The following is a 20,072-nucleotide window of genomic DNA, read 5'->3' as shown; positions in this document are numbered from 1 at the left end:
TGGAGTGGACTTAACCATTTCCAGAGAAGGGAAAGGCGAGAGAAAGATTCTAATATTTAAATAGCACATTATTGCCTTACTAAAATGATAACTGAATAGATTTCACATTCAATTAAGTCCACTGCTCAAAAAATACTTATTATGTTCCAAATTATTTGTGGGGCGCCTCTTCGGCCATGTCCACACATAGCAGGGTATTTGGCAAAAAGAATAACTTTTTCTTGGGTTTGTCCTATCATCCACACAAGCACATTTTAACAAGGGTTTTTAGAAACGCCGTCCAAGGTTTGTCCTATCATCCACACTTGCACATTTTAAGAAGGGTTCTTAAAAACGCCTTCCAAAGAGAAGATTTGCGAATTCTGCGTTTGTGGCGCAATCCTGCGGACACTGCTAACTGAAGATTTAACTGTGGAAATGCCACCGACTGCGACAATCTTGGTCCCTACGTCACACATTACACCAATGTTTACATTTGGAGTAAATTAGACGGGTGCTTTTTTGCTTCCATTTATTTACAAACTCTTGCAATGCTTTATATTGAAGAACACATGCGAAGAATATTATGGCCAATTTTGTTATGAATGCACTTAATGAATGAATGTGGTTGGCTGTGGAAGCTTTTTTTTTTTTCTTTTTTTTCCTACAAACGTGCTGGTGTGGACACAACTTTTTCCCAACATATAAGGGCAGGATGCTCGGTTTTAAAAAACCATACTAGGTGTGGACATGGCCTTAGTGGAGTTGGACATGTCCCCCCCCGGGATATCTGCCCTTGACTGTTTGAATGTATGAATGTTTAGTAATGAAAATGAATTTGAAACACCATAATCTAAACAGATCTATCAACAATATTATCCAAATTAATCAACACAGTCGACTTCAACTTCAACTTGAACTGTTGATCTGGTGTTTTATTTTTTAAGTATTTAAAAACAAGCTGTAAAAAAAAAAAAAAAAAAAAAAAAAAAAAAAAAAAAAAAAGCAATGACAGAACCTATAGCAAAAAAAAAAAAAAAAAAAATCATCCATCGATTAAGTTGGAGACATAACCAGAGGGAAGACATCCACACAGAACCAGCCAACAAAGCAAAAAGCCATTTTACAGCAAACCTGCAGACATTGACACACACGCGCACCCACACGCACATTTTCAGGAAAAAAAAAAAGTACAGTGAATAAAATTTGAAAAGAATTGCAGGGTAAATTACAAATGAAATTCCAAAACAAACATCTTTCAACTGAGATTTGAAAAGTACCAAAAAAGGCAGAACATTTTGAATCGAAACTATTCAAACTAAAACATTGTATCGTGAAATTCTTGAACCTTGTTGTGATTATTCTGCAGTAAAGATCCTCTTATCTTATGGTATATAGCTTTGAAAAGAAACTTATTAGAAGGTGAGGGTGAAGTAACTAGCAATCAAATTTTGATCAATGTAGTTGTTTTAGTTGCGTTGTTTCAATGCATGAGCATTAACCTTTTCCCTTCTTCCATTTGTGTTGGGGGGGAAAAAAGTCAACTATCAAGTTTTAAAAGTTTGAAAGAGTTTGAAACAAGAGGCGGTGCAATCTTGAGGTTGAATTTTTGAAAACCGAAACTGGAAATCTATACTGGCAGAAGTCCAAAGAGCCAACAAAACCATCGACCCATCCAAACCTTTATTACTGCGCCTGCAACGAGAAGTAAATTCATGTGATTTGAATGCACTGGTGTGTGGCACCAAGCAGTATTTCATGGAATTTCTACAATACAGTGGTACCTCCACCTACGACATTAATTGGTTCTGGAAGTAGTCTCAAAACCCGAACATTTCTTAAATAGAGACGCGTTTTACATATAAATGCCCTAATCCGTTCCAAGTAGGGCTGCAGCTATCGAATATTTTAGTTATCGAGTATTCTCCTGAAAATTCATTGATTAATCAACAATTGGATAAAACATTTTTTAAGGTATAGAACAATTATAAATATTCATGAGAAAACAAGACATTTCACGTAATATTGAACGATTTTTGGACAATCAATGTCTTTATCTTAGGTGTACATTGTGGAAAACAGCCAACAATTGCATGTCAGATGTGACTAGAAAAAATAAATTTACTGCTTTCACTCAAAAAACGTATTATATATATATACACTACTATATATTTGTATTTATTAAAAAAAAAAAAAAAATCTTATTTCTTACTAAAAAATGTCAATACACTTGATACACACATTACTTAATATATAAGTAATCTGAAGGACAGCTCACATCCTGGTTCCCGGCTGTTTGAAGTGCTCCCCTCTGTGAGACGCTATAGGTGTTTAAAAGCAAGAACAGACTGAGGAAATCTTTCTCTGCTAAAGCCATCTCCACCCTGAACAGTCATATGTAACACTACCATCACCCAATGTCCAACATTTACGTGCAATATACTATGTGCAATACTTACTAAGTGCAATATTCAATGCCTCACTGTCAACTTCTGCTACTTAACTTCTATAGACCCTACCCACCGACGTCACAAAATCACGTGCTCGCTGTATGGTTCTGCCCCCTTGTCCGTCATTTTGTGTCTGTATTATCAATGGTCTCAATTGATCGAGCAATTTATAATGCATTTCATGGAAGACACGGTGCTTTCGGATGCCGTAAACTCACTTGATGCGTTGCATAAAAGGCGTTATGTGGAAAAGCTTCAGTTTATCCATTCGCCAGATCCATATTTGATGCCTAAATCGATGTTTTTCGACCCGCTGTCTCCGCCGTATTTGCCTGACATCTGCTAGCTACCCTGATATGTACAACTATCTTGTCCACACAAAATCAGCCTATTCTCACGAAAGTTTGAAAAACTTCAAGAGCTTGGAGGCTTATAAATACTTCGTTGCTGGTTGGGTGAAACAGGTCCTCGTCCAGGAAAATTCGGCAGGAATCTATCTTGTGCTTGGAAAGGTGAGTTACGAAATTTTCAATTCAAAATCTTTTGTTATTGCTAACATCCACTGTCAAGTCTAATGTATTTCATGTCGTTTGTCAATGGAGTTAGGGCTTTTAATGTTTATATGGTTTAGCGATAGCATTCTCACTACATACATACGTGTATGTTGTCGGCGATTAGCCTAGCAATGATCTTAATTGTGGTTGTCAGCCCAAAACCCTCTAAATATATATTAAATGCATCTTACCAGATATAAAATGACTACTACATAATCTGTGGTAATCGTTTGGAGCCCAGTTTTCTCGTCGAATTGCAGCAGCCCATCTCGCTCTCTTCTCTCCGGGTCTCTCGGAATCCGGTAGAACTTCAAGTCTCTCCGTCTTCTCCGTCTATCTTCTCTGTTATTGCAACCGACCGCCACACACGCCTTCACCATTTTGATTATTAATGTTAACGAGCAGAAAAACACGTCGTAAATAGGAGGAATGTACGTAGCCGTAACAGGTAAACTTGATGTGTTGACGGACAAATGGGCGGCACCAGTCAGGAGGAAGGAGTTGTGACGTCACGTGGGTAGGGTCTATTGACACATATTCTATGTGCAATACTTATTTGCGTTCAATATTAATGTGAAACATTCAATGCCTCACTGTCAACCTCTGTTACTTCTATTCACACATATTCTATGTGCAATACTTATTTACGTGCAACATTAATGTGCAATATTCAATGCCTTCACTGTCAACTGCTGCTACTTCACTTCAATTATTTGCACTGCCTGAACATAGGACTACCGCTTACATATTTTTATTTTATATTTATTGTGACTTCATACTTTTATTCTTGCAAGCCACTTCGAGATTTTTACCTGTCCTGCACTGTAAAGGGAAATGCTCCACAATTTCATTTTACAACTATATAATGACAATAAAGGGCTATTCTATTCTATTCTATTCTATTCTATTCTATTCTATAAATGTAGCCAGAATTCTACAAATTCTTCTGACTAAACAAGACATGGAAAAACGTATGCATGCATTCATTTTCAGTAAATCAGACTATTGCAACGTACAGGTCTTAATATAAAATCAGTCAGGGAGCTGCAGCTAGTACGGAATGCTGCTGCCAGAGTCCTTACAAATACAAGGAAACTGGACCACATTACATCGGTTTTGAAATCGTGGCTTCCAGTGAGTCAAAGGATAGACTATAATATAATATAATATAATGTATTAGTTTAAAATGTATTATTATTATTATTATAAAATACTACTGCTCGTCTACAAAACACTTAATGGCCTTGGATCAAAATACATGCTTGATTTGTCAGATTCCTATGAAACATTTATCTTTTCCAGTATTGTACAGTATTTTTGCCTCTCGTAGCCTGAAATTTCTTTTAAAAAAGAAAAAGAAAAAAAAAACAAAAAAAACAAACAAAAAAAAAAGTTTAAACGCATCGTAACCTGAAAATAACGTTTGGAGAGACGTTCGTAAGTAGAGGTAACATTGTTTTTTTTTTTTGTTTTTTTTACAAGGAGGGAGATCTAACTTTTCTCCCATTGTTGGAATGTACCTGCTGTCCTTGCTGTGGTGGAGCTGCCTGCCCAGGGGCCGCGCCTCCCTGTCCATAGTAGGCAGCTTGCTGTCTATAATACTCTGCCCAGGCTGCACTGTAATCCGGCTGGCCTCCAGGAGCTGCTGCTCCTCCAGCTGGTGCTGCCGTAGCTCCCGGAGTAGCTGCTGGTCCTCCTCCGGGCTGGACTAAAAAGCACAATCACATAATTACAATATCCCATTTGGGAAAAATACCATTGGAACCCAGAGGTAATATGTAAATACATTAACTGGGTGTACCAAAGCTTAATGATTTATACATACCCATCCCCATCTTCTTGTAATACTCCTCCCATGCTTTTGTGTAGTCTGGCTGACCTCCAGGAGTCTGTGCTCCCTGGTTCTGGTCCCCCACTGCTCCAGGATCTGCTGGGGTCTGTGCTGGCGCACTGCCCCCTGGCTGCTGACTGTAGTACTGTGCATAGTAGGCTGCCCATGCAGCATTAGGGTCTGCTCCTGCCTTATCTGATGATAAGAGGGACTGGATGAATAAATTATGTACACAGTAAAGGATATTACACATTTCTTTTCAAGCAGGTCAAGTTCTCAACCTTCATGCAATGGACTGGTTTTACATTAAGAGAATTTGTACCACCACCAATTTTTAGGTATCAGTGTTGTTTTAGTCAACGATGATGATAACGAAAGTATTTCGTCAACGAACACTTTTTTCATGACGATGATGAGACGATCGTATTTTTAGAGACTAAAACATAAGCCTAATTATTAGGCTTGTTATGCCGAGACGAAAATGCAATGTGTGACATGTGAAGTTGCCTGCATCGTAGAAGTGTCTAGTGTCAGTCATGTGACGTGCTGCCCCCCCCACCCCACCAGTGCAGTGTCCTCTCTACTCTAGTAAGATTTGTTTTCTTATCTTCTTTGCCAGAGAGAATATGCAATGTTGTTTAGCCTTTAAATGTCTGTGCTGACACTGCTGAGTGATCATAACACACTAAATGTAACTTCTAGCGTTAGCATAGCATTCACGTTTGCACTAGGCTAATGCCAACAGCGAGCGTCCTCTTAAACGCTCAGACAACCTTTTTAACAAAGATAATGGCGTCCAGGTGGGTATAAGTTATTGAAAATAATGTAATGTTTTCCTGCTGAGTGTGCATTATCACCAAGTTGGCGTCGTCTTTTAAGACGCTAAAATATGTTTATTTTGTTTTTGTTTGTTTTTTACTTACCTAGCATTTTTTTTCTTTTATACTTATTAATTCATAAAAACATTTTGAAACACCTAAATTCCTTATTAAAGTAAATATAAATGCATGAATAATAAATCACAAATAAACAATGAGGTCAAATGCTGAGAGCATTAACTAGTGCAAAAGAATGGAATGTAAACAGATTTTAAACACTGACCTCACCTTTTCAATATGATTCAAAACAATTCTTTAATTAAAAAAAAAAAAACATGTTAAAAATATGTAGGATTAACATTACAGTATACTACAGTATACATATCTATCCATCCATTTTTGTTTTTTTAATGTTTTTTCCCCAGCATCCATCATTCGGACAAACACGATCTGCATGCTGTGCACAGACTCCAAAGATTGTAAGACCTACAGCTTTCGGGAGCAGCAGCAGAGTAGATAAATAAATGTGACGTGTCACTTGAGTGAAGTACGTGAACATAATGATACACGTTGATACGACATACATAAAGGCAACTTCAATAAAAAAATGTCGTTAGTTATATGGACTTATGATCGCCCAGCTTGTTGTCTCCTGCAGTCCTCCAAAATTTAGAACTCGGTGATGGTACTTCAGTTGTTCATTTATACGGCTAACGTGCTGCCGTGGTATGCAAGCTTAGCATTGCAGAGACTGCACATGACAGTGTACCCTTCTTTGTTTCGTTGAAAAAAGTCCATGGTTTGGCAGCTCTGCTGCGCTTTTTTGGCTTTGTGCCACTTTCATTCTGAGCATTTGCCATTCTAACTTTCCACGCATATATATTTTTTTAACCCTTCATTAGCCGTCGACGGGATGTGTGCTCGTCGACGCATTTACGTCATTGGTGACATCAATTATGTCGACTAATCTGGACAGCTGTACAATGTTCATTGGAAATAGTTGGAAACCTTTATTTTTGGAGGTTTTTTTTTATTTTATTTTACAAACAAAAACAATTTTAGTAAATGTTGACTAAAACTAGATGAACTTAGTCTTGAATTTTCGTCACAAAAACTAGACAAAGACAAGCATTTTGAGATGACTAAAATATGACAGACTAATAAGTAGTATCGTCCATACGACTAAGACGAAAATTAAAAGGGCTGTTAATAACACTGTTAGGTATACATTATCCACGGGCAATCATTTTTTGCTTTTGGCTATACTTTTTTGACCAAGTGTTTTGCCAGTGCAGCCAGATCCAATATATTTCATAAAGAAAATTTCTGTCAGAATCTGATTATCAATAAACTATTTTACATTTAGGCTTGCGGTGTGAACCCCGCAGTTGAGGATTCCTTACTTGGAAAATACAAACATTGATGAATAAAAGGTAGTACTCACTGGGGTCTTGTTGCCCTGGGTTCTGCCATTGCTGGTAGTTGTTTCCCCAACCTTGAGCACAGTATTGGGGGCCACCTGGCGCACCACCACTGATGACAGAGACACTCAATTTGAATAGTTGTAGTTCACTACTAGACTAGTCCAAGGCTAGCTGTTAAAACAATTTCCATATTCGAGGATTTACATACTGTGGTGCACCACCAGGAGGTCCAGAATTGTAAGGGTTGGGATTATAGGGGTTCATGGGACCACCCGGGCCTGGACCACCACCCACTGGACATAACGGGGCCTGTATAAAGAACACATCTTTCCTTTAATCAGTGTTTTTTTTTTAAATGAGCCCATGTAGTGATTGGGTTACCAACCAGCAGTTGAATGTACCTCAATCTTTTCTTCTATAAGTTGCTTTGCATAGTCTATCTGTTGCGGAGAACCTCTGATTATGAACATTTTGAAATTTGGGTCCCCATCTGGTAGCGGCTGACGTGACATCTCTACAAATGCGCCAGTCTGTTGATTAATGGCTTTGACGTTTTCCCCTCCTCTGCCGATCACAAGTCCACATTTATGAGCTGGGACAGAGAAAGTCATCTCTCCTCCAGGAGGACCCCAGTTCCCCTGACCTCTACCCCGCCCCCGTCCTCCAGGTGGCATCCCTGAACCAGGGTGGCCCTATTGAACGATAAACAAAAGTATAAGCAGGTTACATGTTCAAATTTAATGTAAGAATATGTTCAATACACGTTGTTTTGTGAGTTACATTTATTTCAACTGGAGTGTAATAAATGCCTTGATTAAAAAAAAAAAAAAAAAAAAGAAATTTAAATTGGACTGCTAAAGTGGGGCGGAACGATTGGTAAAAAATTCGAGGGCGGAACGGTGCTATGATCCCGAAAATATGACGGCAACTGTCAAACCTCCATGTTGAAGAAGGAAAAAAAAAACTGCCAGGCTGCCACACACACATCTCCAAGAAGAAAACAATCTACTCACATCATATTTACATACACAAGTGTTAACAACAAGCCTAATGAAGTGTTTGTGTAGTGTCATTTGTTTCCACATATTCCATATTTATTGTTTATTTATTACACGGAGTTCTCCCAGCGTGTGTATCTGAGTACGACGAGACTGTCAAAACCCGACACGCGTCGATATGCTAATGCGCGCAGCAAACCACCCTGTCTGGACTCCAGTTGTTCGTTCAATTGGCAGATATACCGATATATGATCATTCAGAATGGATAGTTAGCTATGACTGGTTCAAATGCACATGTTTCTGGGACAACAAAAAAAGCACAAGCTTGTTGAATTAATGCGACAAAAATGGCAATATAACGGTAAATTGATCAGATCTTTAAGAGAAAGGGAAGAGGTGGAGAGACTTATTTGCTCTGATGGGGAGGTTCAAAACATCTTCCATGTTATAATGCCTGACCCCAGAAATAATGAAAATTTTAAAGCTTTATGTGGTCCATAAACAAAATAGATTTTAAACGTTCGTAACCCGGGGACTACCTGTATATGTCAATATTTACATTATATTCAATTTTAATATACTGTACATCATATGATCTTAAGTAGTTAAAATCGAGGTTTTCTGTTTAGATGAGAGGAAATGCGGGAAAATGAAAATTAGGAGATGGAGGTTTGGGTTAGTGCATGGTGTTTTTGTTAACTTATTCTGCATATTATTGGAAAAAATACAATTTCGAATGAAAATCAGTCTCTCATGTATGCCTTGTTACATAAGTGTAATGCAGTAGCCTAATACATGTATAAAACATGTTGTGTTTTGTTGTGTGTTAATGGGAAAATGGAAGTCTGACCCCACCCCCAGAAGAATGTAATTGAAAAAAATTAAAATTCTGGCTCTGTGGCGATCTTTATGTCAGGGAGTTCCGGCAACAAATTCTAGCCACTTTCACCCCTGCTCAAGGCTGATCACCGAAATCGACGATCAACATAAAATCGACGATCAACATAAAATTGACCAGGCCTACTTACAATCTCCTTCGCACTTACCCCTTGACCCCCGTCATCTCTGGTACGGATACTCTGTAGCAGGTCTGTGATGATGGAGGCAGCATGTTGACACTGGTCTGGAGGACCCGTAATGTGAGCGATTTTTTCTGGAGTCGTGCCGTCATCTGAAAGGTCAGTGTTTGTAATTTATGAAATGCCTAATGTATATTGAAAGAGCCAAAAGTGAATGAGCAGAAACAAAGGCAGACTTTGGAAGAGGAGGAACAACATCAAGAGTAGGATCTGGCAAAACCTTCATGAAAACATGTTTCCAAGAGCAGTCACCTGGTTTAAACTGTATCTTTACTCCAGCATCACTCTGGATCTTCTTAATCATCTCCCCACTTCTTCCAATTACGACTCCCACTGCATGTCGAGGAACAGCTACCTGCAAAATCCCACAAATGCCAATGAATTGACACCGTTTATGTTATTCGTGCACATTTAAAAAACTATTTAAGACCTCCCTGAACGTAACAGCTGTTATCGAATATACTGATTCAGCTGTACCGTAACTATTTTACCTAGTCACGTAAAATATCAGTGAAAGATATAATACATACGAGTGATGGCAGTACTCCATCTTACAAACTAGCAATGTCTGTTGCGAGAGAATTAGTTTCACTCATACCATATACATTTCCAAGTCAAATTTCACACTTACATCAACGCCACTACCCCCCATTCTTGAGCCATATTCATTCCTTTCACCAAAACCAGTATTATCCCGATCTCGTAGAAGCTCATTGACCATCTCCATAGCTTGCTGAAAAACAAGTCAACCAAATTAAGAACTCAAAACTCAAGAAAATGTGTCACAATGATTATGGGATTCTCAAATACCTGCACTTTGAATGGGTCTCCAATGATGCGCAGTGGTTTATCTACGTTTGGAGGCTGAGATGCATCTTGAATAAGGATCATTTTAACTCCTGCGCGTTCCTTCAAAGATGCACAACAACGATATTAATACACTTAGCTGAATAACAACAACGACTCAAAACTACAATGTCAATTAGGGGTGTGACAAAATATCGAAATGGTGATATATTGTGATACTTTGTATCACAAAAGGTTATCGATATGCTCCTGCCAAGAATCGAGATATCGTTTTAAGAAAGAAATAAAAAGGAATCAACAAGTTGCTACCAAAATCTTTCACCATAATAGTGTCTCAGTTAACTCTAAGGCTACATTGACGGTGCACGACGCCGAATAGATTTAGACTGGGAACGTTCGTTCATTCGAAACCAGAGCACACAGTGATTCTGTCCGATTTTCAGGGCATTTACACGTCATTTCCTTTTGAGTTTGAGTCACTGCCTATACATTTGGGTGATTCCGAGGTCACTTCCTGTTCTGTAACTCAAACAGGAAGTGACCCGTAAAATACCCCAAAATCAACAGGAAGTAACTGAAAATCTACAGGTAAATGACCTTAAATAGCCCAAAATTACCTCATTGTCAGGCATTGGCTGCCACTGACGGCCATAGACGTCCAATCCATTTGAACTGGGAGGGTGGCAGTGAATGAACATTCGTTCATTCGCTGCCATCCCTCCCACTTCAAACGGATTGAACATCTACTAGTGATGAACTCATTCCAATTCACAGCAGAAGCTTATTTTTCTGTTTATTAGTTGTTTGTAGAATATTCTAGAATGATTTCCTGACCAATGTATCGATAATCGTTGTATCGCCATATCGTCAGATCATTATCGTGAGCTTTGTATTGCAAATCGTATCGTATCATGAGGTACCAAGAGGTTCCCACTCCTAATGTCAATGCCCTAAAACTTGATGTAAATTGAGCAAATGAAACATTAGTTGTGAGAAGATTGTATTCATAAACTTTTGCGATCAATAGTTTGAATTTGTTATGGAGGACTTCAGAGACATTTGAATTGCTTTGTGCAGGGTTTTTTTTTGTTTGTTTCTTTTTTATTTAAGAAAATTCCCCACAGATTGCAGCCACTTGCGACATTGCTGATAATAAAACAACGGCTGACCAATAGCTTTGTGATAAAAATAAGAATTTGACCAAATTTGGATGATTTGGAATCAATATCAGAAGGGGTGTGACAAAATATTGAAATGGTGATATATGGTGATACTTTGTATTAGGCAAGTGAATGTTACTGGTTTCAAAGTTTACTGTGGTATGAAAACGTCACGATTTCAAAACCACTAAAATTTTCCGTCATACCGTAGTATTAGCCATTTTTTATGTCCCAAAAATGCAGCGAGAAATGGCTTGGAGCAGCAGTGCTCACCCCTCCCTCTCTAGTTTTTGCTCTGTCGGTGACATTGCCGACGCTGTTGAAACAACGCTAAACCTGAGCTTTTTTTTAAACACCACAAAAAAGTCGCTATAGGAATATTTCAGCTACCGAAAAGAAACAAACGGCCGCGGCTTAGAGGAGGAAGGACAGCCGACGTGCAGGCAACACCTCCAGCTAAGGCTACCACAATACTGTTTTATATTGAACCATTCGATACGCCCTCTTCGATTCAATACGCAAAAACATTCGATCTAATTGAAAAAGCTCCCAAAATTTATTTTCCGGACTTTTTTTGTGGTCTCTCTGGCTATAATGTCCGGCGCATCTTTGCCTTGTAAATAAAGCTATGAGAATGCTCCTCCCCGCTAGCAGCCCCCCCTTCACTCCTCCTCCAAACTGCCTGAAGTGCGGGAGCCTGGTACACGAGGACCATTGCTCGTGAGTTAACACAGAAGCTTAAGGAGGCAGCTTGTCGGTTTCAACGTCATACAGATCCGTTGTGTGGCAGCATTTTGGGTTAGTGATACGCTATCCGCACTCATATATAATTGCAGGCATGAAAATGGGTCAGGGGTTAAAAAGGTGAGAAAGGTGTGGAGGAAATATATGACTATAGCACTTTAGAGACAGCCGTTTGCAATGCTTAGTCAAAACAACAGCTGAGGAGGCAAGATGGATATTTAGAATTTCTTTAAACCTAAGCTTTCAAAACCTTCAACAACAACTGAGCTTGAACCGAGGATTGAGCACGAGCAGTATCAAAAAGTCCTGGCTGTCGTGTTACCTGTTGTGCTGTAATTCCAAGTGGTGCTTGAATTGGATGCTTATAGCGGTCGACAGTCTTTTTGAGCCAGCGCAAAGTTCGCAGCGCACGGAGATATTTTGGTCATCTTTACTGGACAAAAATGTGAAGTAATGGCTGTGTTTCCAGTGTGCAAATGCAGCCATTTGTAGTATATCTCCTGCCTATTTCATTGCATCCTGGCGAGGTAGCAAGGCTATGTTGTTTGGTCGCAAACTCCCAGCGCTCACGGCTCATGAATCATGGTAATACACGTGACCCGTTTTTTCCCCTATCTCCGATTAGAAAATGTGACATGTGATGTCACTCCCATGACTACAGTATTCTTCATTCTACATACATTATGGCACAGGCATCAAGGAAAGTAATTTTAATCAGATTACTGATATAGAAAAATGAACGCGTTAGATTGTTCTTTACTGAACGACAGTAATCAGATTACAGTTACGCATTACTCACATAACGCTTTACTGACAACACTGCTTTTATATTACCGTCAAATACACAAGCTTGACGCTATCTTAACGGGAGCTATTTTTTCACCGGACGCTCTGGCAGTGTTCAGCGCAAGCTGCAACGAACAGCAGTAACTTTGTCATACCGCAAAATATGAAAACGATCCATTACTCACCAAATTCAATATGCTGGCAAATGCATTAATCTAAAAAAAATAATTGGGAGTGAGACCTGACCTGAATTTGTGCTTAGGACAAGATCATCTGTCGCTATTAGCTAATAGTAGCTATTATCTTTGAAGCTCTTTTTTTTTTTCCTCCCCGCATACAAATTTGTTCCTCTCTCAGCGGCTGTGATTAACCTCAATGAAGTTGCTCTCCTAGCTAAGCCTTGTCTATCATTCGTCTTTGTAAGTTTTTAGTAACTTTGTGTATTGAATTTGAAAGGAAAATGTGTGTTTTGTTTTTGGCGAATGTTTTCATGAAGCTAAACTGTTGAAGCTACTCGCACGGGGGAAAAATACAATTGTACAAGGTTTTAAATGTATTCATTTGGTATATTTCAGTTACCACAATTTGAGAGATCAATAAATTGAAGAAATTACGCCTTGTGTTTGGAGTGTTTTTGGGTTTGCTGGAATAGCGTGACTGACACACGCAGCATTAAAACAGGGGAAGGGGTAAGCGCTGCCGCGCCAAGCCACTTCTGGCTGCATTTTCGACACATGAAAAATAACGAATACGTACTACTGTGTGACGGAAAATTTTAGTGGTTCTGTAACCGCGACGTTTTCATAGCATGGTAAACCGTGAAGGTAACCGGCACATGCCTACACCCGACCCCCCCCCCACCCTCCTTAAAAAAATTCTCTTCGGATCTACACGATTCATGTAGGTCATCCTTTTTGACTTCAAAACGGCGAATTTCGCCGAAAGGTGAGAGATTTTCATGCCTGTAATTGACAAAGACAGGCTTTGCGGATATGTACAACAATGCCCGCCAATATATTGTTGCCGACTTGGCTGCCACAAATAGCTTCGGTTTGACACCTGACAGCTAAGACCCTGGGACACAGAGCACTAACTCACAGTTACATGATTAACAATGAGTGGCAAATTAAGAGCGCTGTACTTCAAACCAGTCCTGTTTATGAAAGTCGATTGTCAAATGCTGGTGTTGTGTAGTAATGAGCAGACGTGACTTCTGTGGCGTTTTTCTTCTTTTTTTTAATGCCCGACAACACTCACGCGCACACACACTCGATATCATCAAATAGCAGCCTAGATGTGCTACGTTAGATCCCATGCCATTGGCTGCGTGAGCCCAGACTGAGCATGGGACGCATAGTCCATATACTACATTGATGAATTAAAAACCGCCATGACAGAATGGAAGTTAAGCAGGCCAAATCAATCCATACCAGTGACTATAGATAATGCTGCAAATATTGTTAATTCAGTACATAACTCAGATGGACTATGACCACAAATATGATGTTTTGCTCACGTAGTAAACATAGCCACTAAGAGATCTGTAGCAATCAACAGTGTGCCCCGCCTCACTTTACAAACAGTAAAGATTGTTCTCAGCACTTTTATACAAAATTTCTTCAGATCAGTAAGAGGTGTCGGGGTGTGTGTATGTGTGCACGCATGTATTTCAGTAAATGCTCAGGGATAAACTTGAAACCTTGAAGTAAACAGTTGTGTTGAGTAATCTGAAGTTGAAGCCCATCTTGATGCAAATCATTTGTGTTACAATGACATTTTTGCACAGTGGCCATAGCAATATTTACCATGTTGCATATTGTTCAAGTCATACAAGCAGTTATAAACGTTCATACTTGAATGCTTGTTGTTTCAAAGATATTTTATATATTTCATGTTTACACTGCATGTACAAGTGTTAAATATGTGAAATTGAAAGCTGGTAAATAAATCAACGACAAACGGTTTGTTTGTATTTCATGCATTGATTCAGATTTTCAAATTATATACACTGGTATGAATAAGTATCTGAAACTTTTGGAATATCCAACATTTCTGCATAAAATCACCATTAAAATGTGATCTGATCTTCGTCAAAATCACACAGATGAAAAAAAAAAAAGTGTCCGCTTTAACTAAAACCACCCAAACATTTATAGGTTTGCATATTCTAATGAGGATAGTATGCAAAAAAAAAATCACAGAAGGGGGAAAATAAGTTACTGACCATCACATTTAATATTAATTAATATATTAATTAATATTCTTCTCAACAAAACTACTGTAGTTCAGTCAGATTCCTGGGATGTCTGGCATGAATCACCGTCTTTAGGTCATGCCACAGCATCTCAATGGGCTTCAAGTCTGGGCTTTGACTTGGTCACTCCAGAACGTGTATTTTGTGATTTACTATTGTGTTTTGGATCACTGTCTTGTTGCAGCATCCATCCTCTTTTTCGCTTCAACTGTCCGACAGACGGCCTCAGGTTTTCCTGCATTAATGATTGCAAGTTGTCCAGGCCCTGAGGCTGCAAAACAGCTCCAAATCATGATGCTCCCTCCAACATGCTTTACGGTGGGGATGAGGTGTTGATGTTGGTGAGCTGTTTCATTTTTTCTCCACACATGACGTTGTGTGTTACTCCCAAAAAATTCTACATTGGTTTCATCAGTCCACAAAATATTTTGCCACAACTTCTGTGGAGTGTCCAAGTTCCTTGCGAACATTAAACGAGCAACAATGTTTGTTTTAGACAGCAGTGGCTTCCTCCGTCGAGTCCTCCCATGAACACCATTCTTGGCCATAGTTTTACATATAGTTGATGTGTGCACAGAGATACTGGACTGTGCCAGTGATTTCTTTAAGTCTTTAGCAGACACTCTCGAGTTCTTTTTTTTTTTTTACCTCTCTGAGTATTCTGCACTTAACTCTTGCCGTCATCTTTGGTGGACGGCTACTCCTTGAGAGAGAGGCAACAGTGCCAAACTCTCTCCAATTGTAGACAACTTCTCTGTCTGTCGATTGATGAACATCCAGACTTTTAGATTTTGTTTTGTATCATTTCCCAGCTTAATGCAAATCAACAATCCTTGATCGCAGGTCTTCAGACAGCTGTTTTGATCAAGCCATGATGCACATCAGACAATGCTTCCCATCAAGACATTTCTTACCAGGTGTGTTTTATAGTGGGCAGGGCATCTTTAAACCACTCAGCAGTGATTGGGCTCACACCTTACTTAAAATGTTTGATAAAAATTGGTTTCAATGGCTCTTTAAGTCTCCTTAAGCAGAGGGTTCACTTATTTTCCCCCTTCTGTCATTCTTTGCATGCTAGCCTCATTAAAATATGAAAACCTATAAATGTTTGGGCGGTTTTTAGTTAAAGCAGACACTGTATTTTCATCTGAGTGATTTTGACAAAGATTAGATCACATTTGGTTTTATGCAGAAATGTGAAAAATTCCAAAAGGTTCAGATACTTTTTTCATACCACTGTAACAGCCCGCTTAGGCAAATTTATCGTCATTTTTCGTTATCGAGGTAAATCTGCTCAATTTACCGTGAGGCACCCGTCCTGGAGGTTTCCAGCCCTAAATGTCAGTAATACACATATCATGTTGGACCTTGGAGGCTACCTTGTATTTTCACAATGAAGGAATTTTCACACCCACAGCTCTTCAAATTTAATTAGTGTTTATAACTCATTTTACAAACCTGTAGCTGCTTAATGGTCTCCCCTCCTTTTCCTATTATAAGGCCAGCCTTGCCCGCAGGGATGACCATCTCCTGCATGGAGCCTGACTGCCCATTGGGTGAATCATGTCCTCTTGATATGATTTCATCTATGAGTGCTTTGGCTCTCCTGAAACAAAACAAAACAAAACAAAAAATCAAGGGACATTTTTGGCTTTAGAAAAAAATATAATTTGGGACAGGTTTCATGCACCAACAAAACAACCCATGCCTGGTCAGTACTGTTCATGTAATAGGCACTACAAACATGCCAACGGTTTTTCCATGCAGTTCATGTTTGAAAGTCTATTTTGATTACATTTCCTGTTTCTACTAAGTATTAATATGGGTTTAGAATTAGGTGTATGCATGTAATGCATCTTGTATTAATATGGATTTAGAATTTGATGTATGCATGTGATACAGCTTTTGTAATGAAGTGAGTGAAAGTAGTGCAATACCATAAATCTGCTTCGAGATTCAACATTTTGGGGGGTAAAGTATGAAGCTGAACTTACTTTATGGCATCAGGTGGACCTGTCAAAGAAACACTTCTTTCCGAAAGACCGGCACTGTCTGAAATAATACGGAAATGTATAGAAAAACAAAACAAAAAAACTCAAGAATAACAAAGAAATCTATGGCAGTGGCAACTTCCTAATTGTGATGCTCACCATGTGCAATCTGGACCTTACAGCCGGAGTCCCGTTGTATTTTGTTTATGTGTTCACCTCCTCTGCCAATTACTAAAGGAAAGTAGACAAATTTTGGCTTGAACATTTGTAGAACAGCACATCTATAATTTCATATATATAACTTCGGAGGTTAAAATGAATGCACTTACTCAGACCAACCATGCCATCAGGCACTCTGCACTCCTCTGTTATAGTCATTGCGGCGGGCCTGACGCTTGAAAGCAATAACACATAAAATTATCCACAGAAGTAAATAAAAGTAAAAAAACAACAACAAAAATAAACTCGCACCTCTGTTGAGCTATGGCCGCCAGTTGAGCTCCAATGGCTGCAAGAGAGGGAGAAACATTTGAGAGACTGGAAAGTGAGCAGATCCATCAATTGCGATGAATCAGTGTGCATATTCAACGTACACAATGATGAATCTCTTTCAATCTGTGATGCTACCTTCTTGGCATCTGGTTCATCTAAATAAAAGGAAACTGTAAGCCTCTCATAATTTTAGCAGGTTCAGACAATAAAAAAAAGTTTGGATTGAATGTCAACCTCCTTCTTCGAGGGATCGTTTCTGTGCGGCGAACGGATAACCTTCATCTCCTCCATTGTTGCTCGCCAAATGACTGCTCTCTCCACTGATTTTAGCCGCAATCTAGGAAGATGGAAATTGGAAAAATTCGGAAGGAATTATGCCTTTATCGTCAATAAGAATATTTAAAAAAAAAAAAAAACAACAACAACAAAAAAACCATGACCATTATGAAGAGCACAAAAATATATGCGACTTCCTGCCATTTGGTGCTAAAAGCAATCTAAACAATAGTTTAAAGAATTGATTGCAACTGGACTGTTCAGGTAGAAGATGTTTCATATCTAGCCTTTGAGCCAGACCTGATGAAGACTGCTTGTAATCCTGCAATACAATATTTAACAGAGTATAGTAAAGTGATGGCAGCCCAAGTGCTGACTGGTTATCATAAACGACACTGTTAAAAGATCATCAGTTATGGGTTTGTATTCAGCCTTTTTTTGTGAAAGTGAGTACGAATGATTGTTCGTCTATGTTTGTCTCTAAGTGCCTTGCGATTGACTGATATCTAGTCCGAGAAAAACTCCACTCTCACCTAAGGTCAAATGTGGAGCTCTCTGGACTAGTCGACGTTGTCGACTCCATCGATGGCGAAAATGCATCGATGGGCACAACATACCGTCAATGGGTAATGACGGGTTAAAAAAACAAACAAACAAACACGCGGATAATGTTGAGGATGGCGGACGCTTGCAATTAGAGGTGCACGATAATTATCAGTCCGATAATAGGAATTATGACGTCATCCCAATTACTCCAATAACATTATATATTATCGGGCCTATTAATAATTTTGGCACGGTGTCTGATTGGGATGTGAGCGTTTGTTTCCATTTCTGTTTAGCCTGTATGCAAAGTTTTGTTACTGTAATGAGATAAAGGTCTTTAGTGTCCCAAAATAATATTTTTAAAATACCCACAATAGCCAATTCCTCTATAAAGGGCTTTAAAGGTAGAAAAAGAATATAAAACGAAAGTAAAAAGTTTTGAATTGCTGTCCATTGTACTTGCCAGTGTCCCTCAAATGGTTAATAAATTTCCGAGGTGTCGGATCGGCACACACGATCATATTGGGAAAATCGAGATAACCATCAAGGTTTTGTGACCGTAAAAAATAAGTTATAACGAGAAAATTTAATTCAGTAAACATTGCTGCCTGGGGCTAGTTTTAATTCAGCCGCGCAAATGTATTGCATAGAAAACTGTCAACTAGCAGACTGAGGTGAATAGTAAAGTCAATACTGTTAATTTTCAAAGGAGTAATAAAATAATGAATAAAGGGGCAACGTTAATATTGTGGCGTGCAGAAGAGTCGGACTCCAAATACGCTGGCCCAACCAGCATTTTCGACTCGACTTAGCTCACTTGCCGGCCGGCGGGTAGCATACTGCTACAAGCTGGCTAGTCAACTGAAGCTAACGACAAGGATCATCGGGCTAGCTGCTAAATGGCACGCTGCAAGTTGCATTCGTCACTTCTTAACATATATTTCGCTTTACCTGTCTGGCTCTTTCCATGGCATCCGCAAAAGCATCTTTTTTCGTTCCGGCGCCGTTCGTCGGCAAGGAGCCGAATTCGGACATGGTGACCACAAGGAGAAATGACACACGGGGAGGGGGGGCAGGCCAGGTCCAGGTAGCTTTGGCCGGCTCGGGCTGCGCAGAAGCGGGAAGGCCAAAGCTGGTGTTGAGCGAAACAAGAACACCAATGTGAGGGAGATCGCTTGTCACGCCGGCAAAATTCCCTGCTTAAAATAACCAATCAATGTACGCTACACTCGGCCCTCCCCAGTCCGGCCTTTTTCAGACCTTTTCCTCTGCTTTGGACGCTTTGAGAGCGCACGTGAACGCCTTAAACTGCGTCATCTCCTGGCCTGGAGTAGAACCAACAGATTTCCCACCGCGAAAGAAATCACATTAAAAAAATTATTGTTACCCTGTGAGCAAGGGCGTAGGTTTGATCTCAATATTGGTAGGGACGATATACAGTGTATCACAAAAGTGAGTACAGCCCTCGCATTTTTGCAGATATTTAAGTATAACTTTCCATGGGACAACACCATAGGCGGGGCAGGGGGGGCACAACATGTTGAGGACCCCGAAACGCAGTGTCAGCAATAAAATTAATTTACAAGAATATTTATAATAATAAGTTGACAATCAGCGTTTTTTGTTTCCCATCATTCTTGAGGAGAATTCTAAATCAGGCTGCTTAGGCAATACTTTTCGCCAAGATGGTCAACCATTGAAAATGGTATGCCCGCCAGTGTCGTGCCAATGTAGTTACCCTAGTCAAAAATTGTATCCCCTGGGCGGAGCCATTAGGAGGTAGATTTGTGTCTTTATTTTTCAATCAAAAAAAAGTTGCTTCAATAAAAGAAAAAAAAAGTTGCATCAATCAAAATATATATTTTCAATTTTAAAAAAAGTC

At 39.3% G+C, this 20,072-nt stretch overlaps 1 protein-coding gene across 1 annotated transcript; it reads right to left on the bottom strand.

Moving 5' to 3' along the window:
• Positions 1-990: 990 nt before the first annotated feature.
• Positions 991-19,559, bottom strand: khsrp (KH-type splicing regulatory protein). Its single transcript, XM_057843756.1, has 18 exons — positions 19,142-19,559; positions 17,603-17,705; positions 17,470-17,523; positions 17,348-17,384; positions 17,206-17,270; positions 17,036-17,107; positions 16,880-16,937; positions 16,344-16,491; positions 9,945-10,043; positions 9,766-9,867; positions 9,387-9,489; positions 9,102-9,226; positions 7,458-7,748; positions 7,265-7,365; positions 7,077-7,165; positions 4,809-5,009; positions 4,504-4,691; positions 991-1,674 (listed from the first exon to the last, which is right to left on the bottom strand). The coding sequence occupies exons 1-18, from the start codon at positions 19,223-19,225 to the stop codon at positions 1,666-1,668; spliced, it is 1,929 nt and encodes a 642-aa protein (XP_057699739.1). The 5' UTR covers positions 19,226-19,559; the 3' UTR covers positions 991-1,665.
• Between the last annotated feature and the right edge of the window lie 513 nt (positions 19,560-20,072).

The sequence above is a fragment of the Corythoichthys intestinalis genome, chromosome 8 (genome assembly GCF_030265065.1).
Source record: "Corythoichthys intestinalis isolate RoL2023-P3 chromosome 8, ASM3026506v1, whole genome shotgun sequence".
Classification (NCBI taxonomy): domain Eukaryota; kingdom Metazoa; phylum Chordata; class Actinopteri; order Syngnathiformes; family Syngnathidae; genus Corythoichthys; species Corythoichthys intestinalis.
Note: the sequence above shows the minus strand (reverse complement) of the source record. Positions and strands in the feature narration are given on the sequence as shown.

Excerpts from the sequence above, each read along its gene's own strand:
- khsrp (XM_057843756.1), bottom strand. The coding sequence starts at position 19,225 with ATGTCCGAATTCGGCTCCTTGCCGACGAACGGCGCCGGAACGAAAAAA. Across the intron at positions 16,492-16,879 it reads GGTCCACCTGATGCCATAAA|GAGAGCCAAAGCACTCATAG; the intron begins GTAAGTTCAGCT and ends GTTTTGTTTCAG. Across the intron at positions 5,010-7,076 it reads CCCAGGGCAACAAGACCCCA|ATAAGGCAGGAGCAGACCCT; the intron begins GTGAGTACTACC and ends TCTTATCATCAG.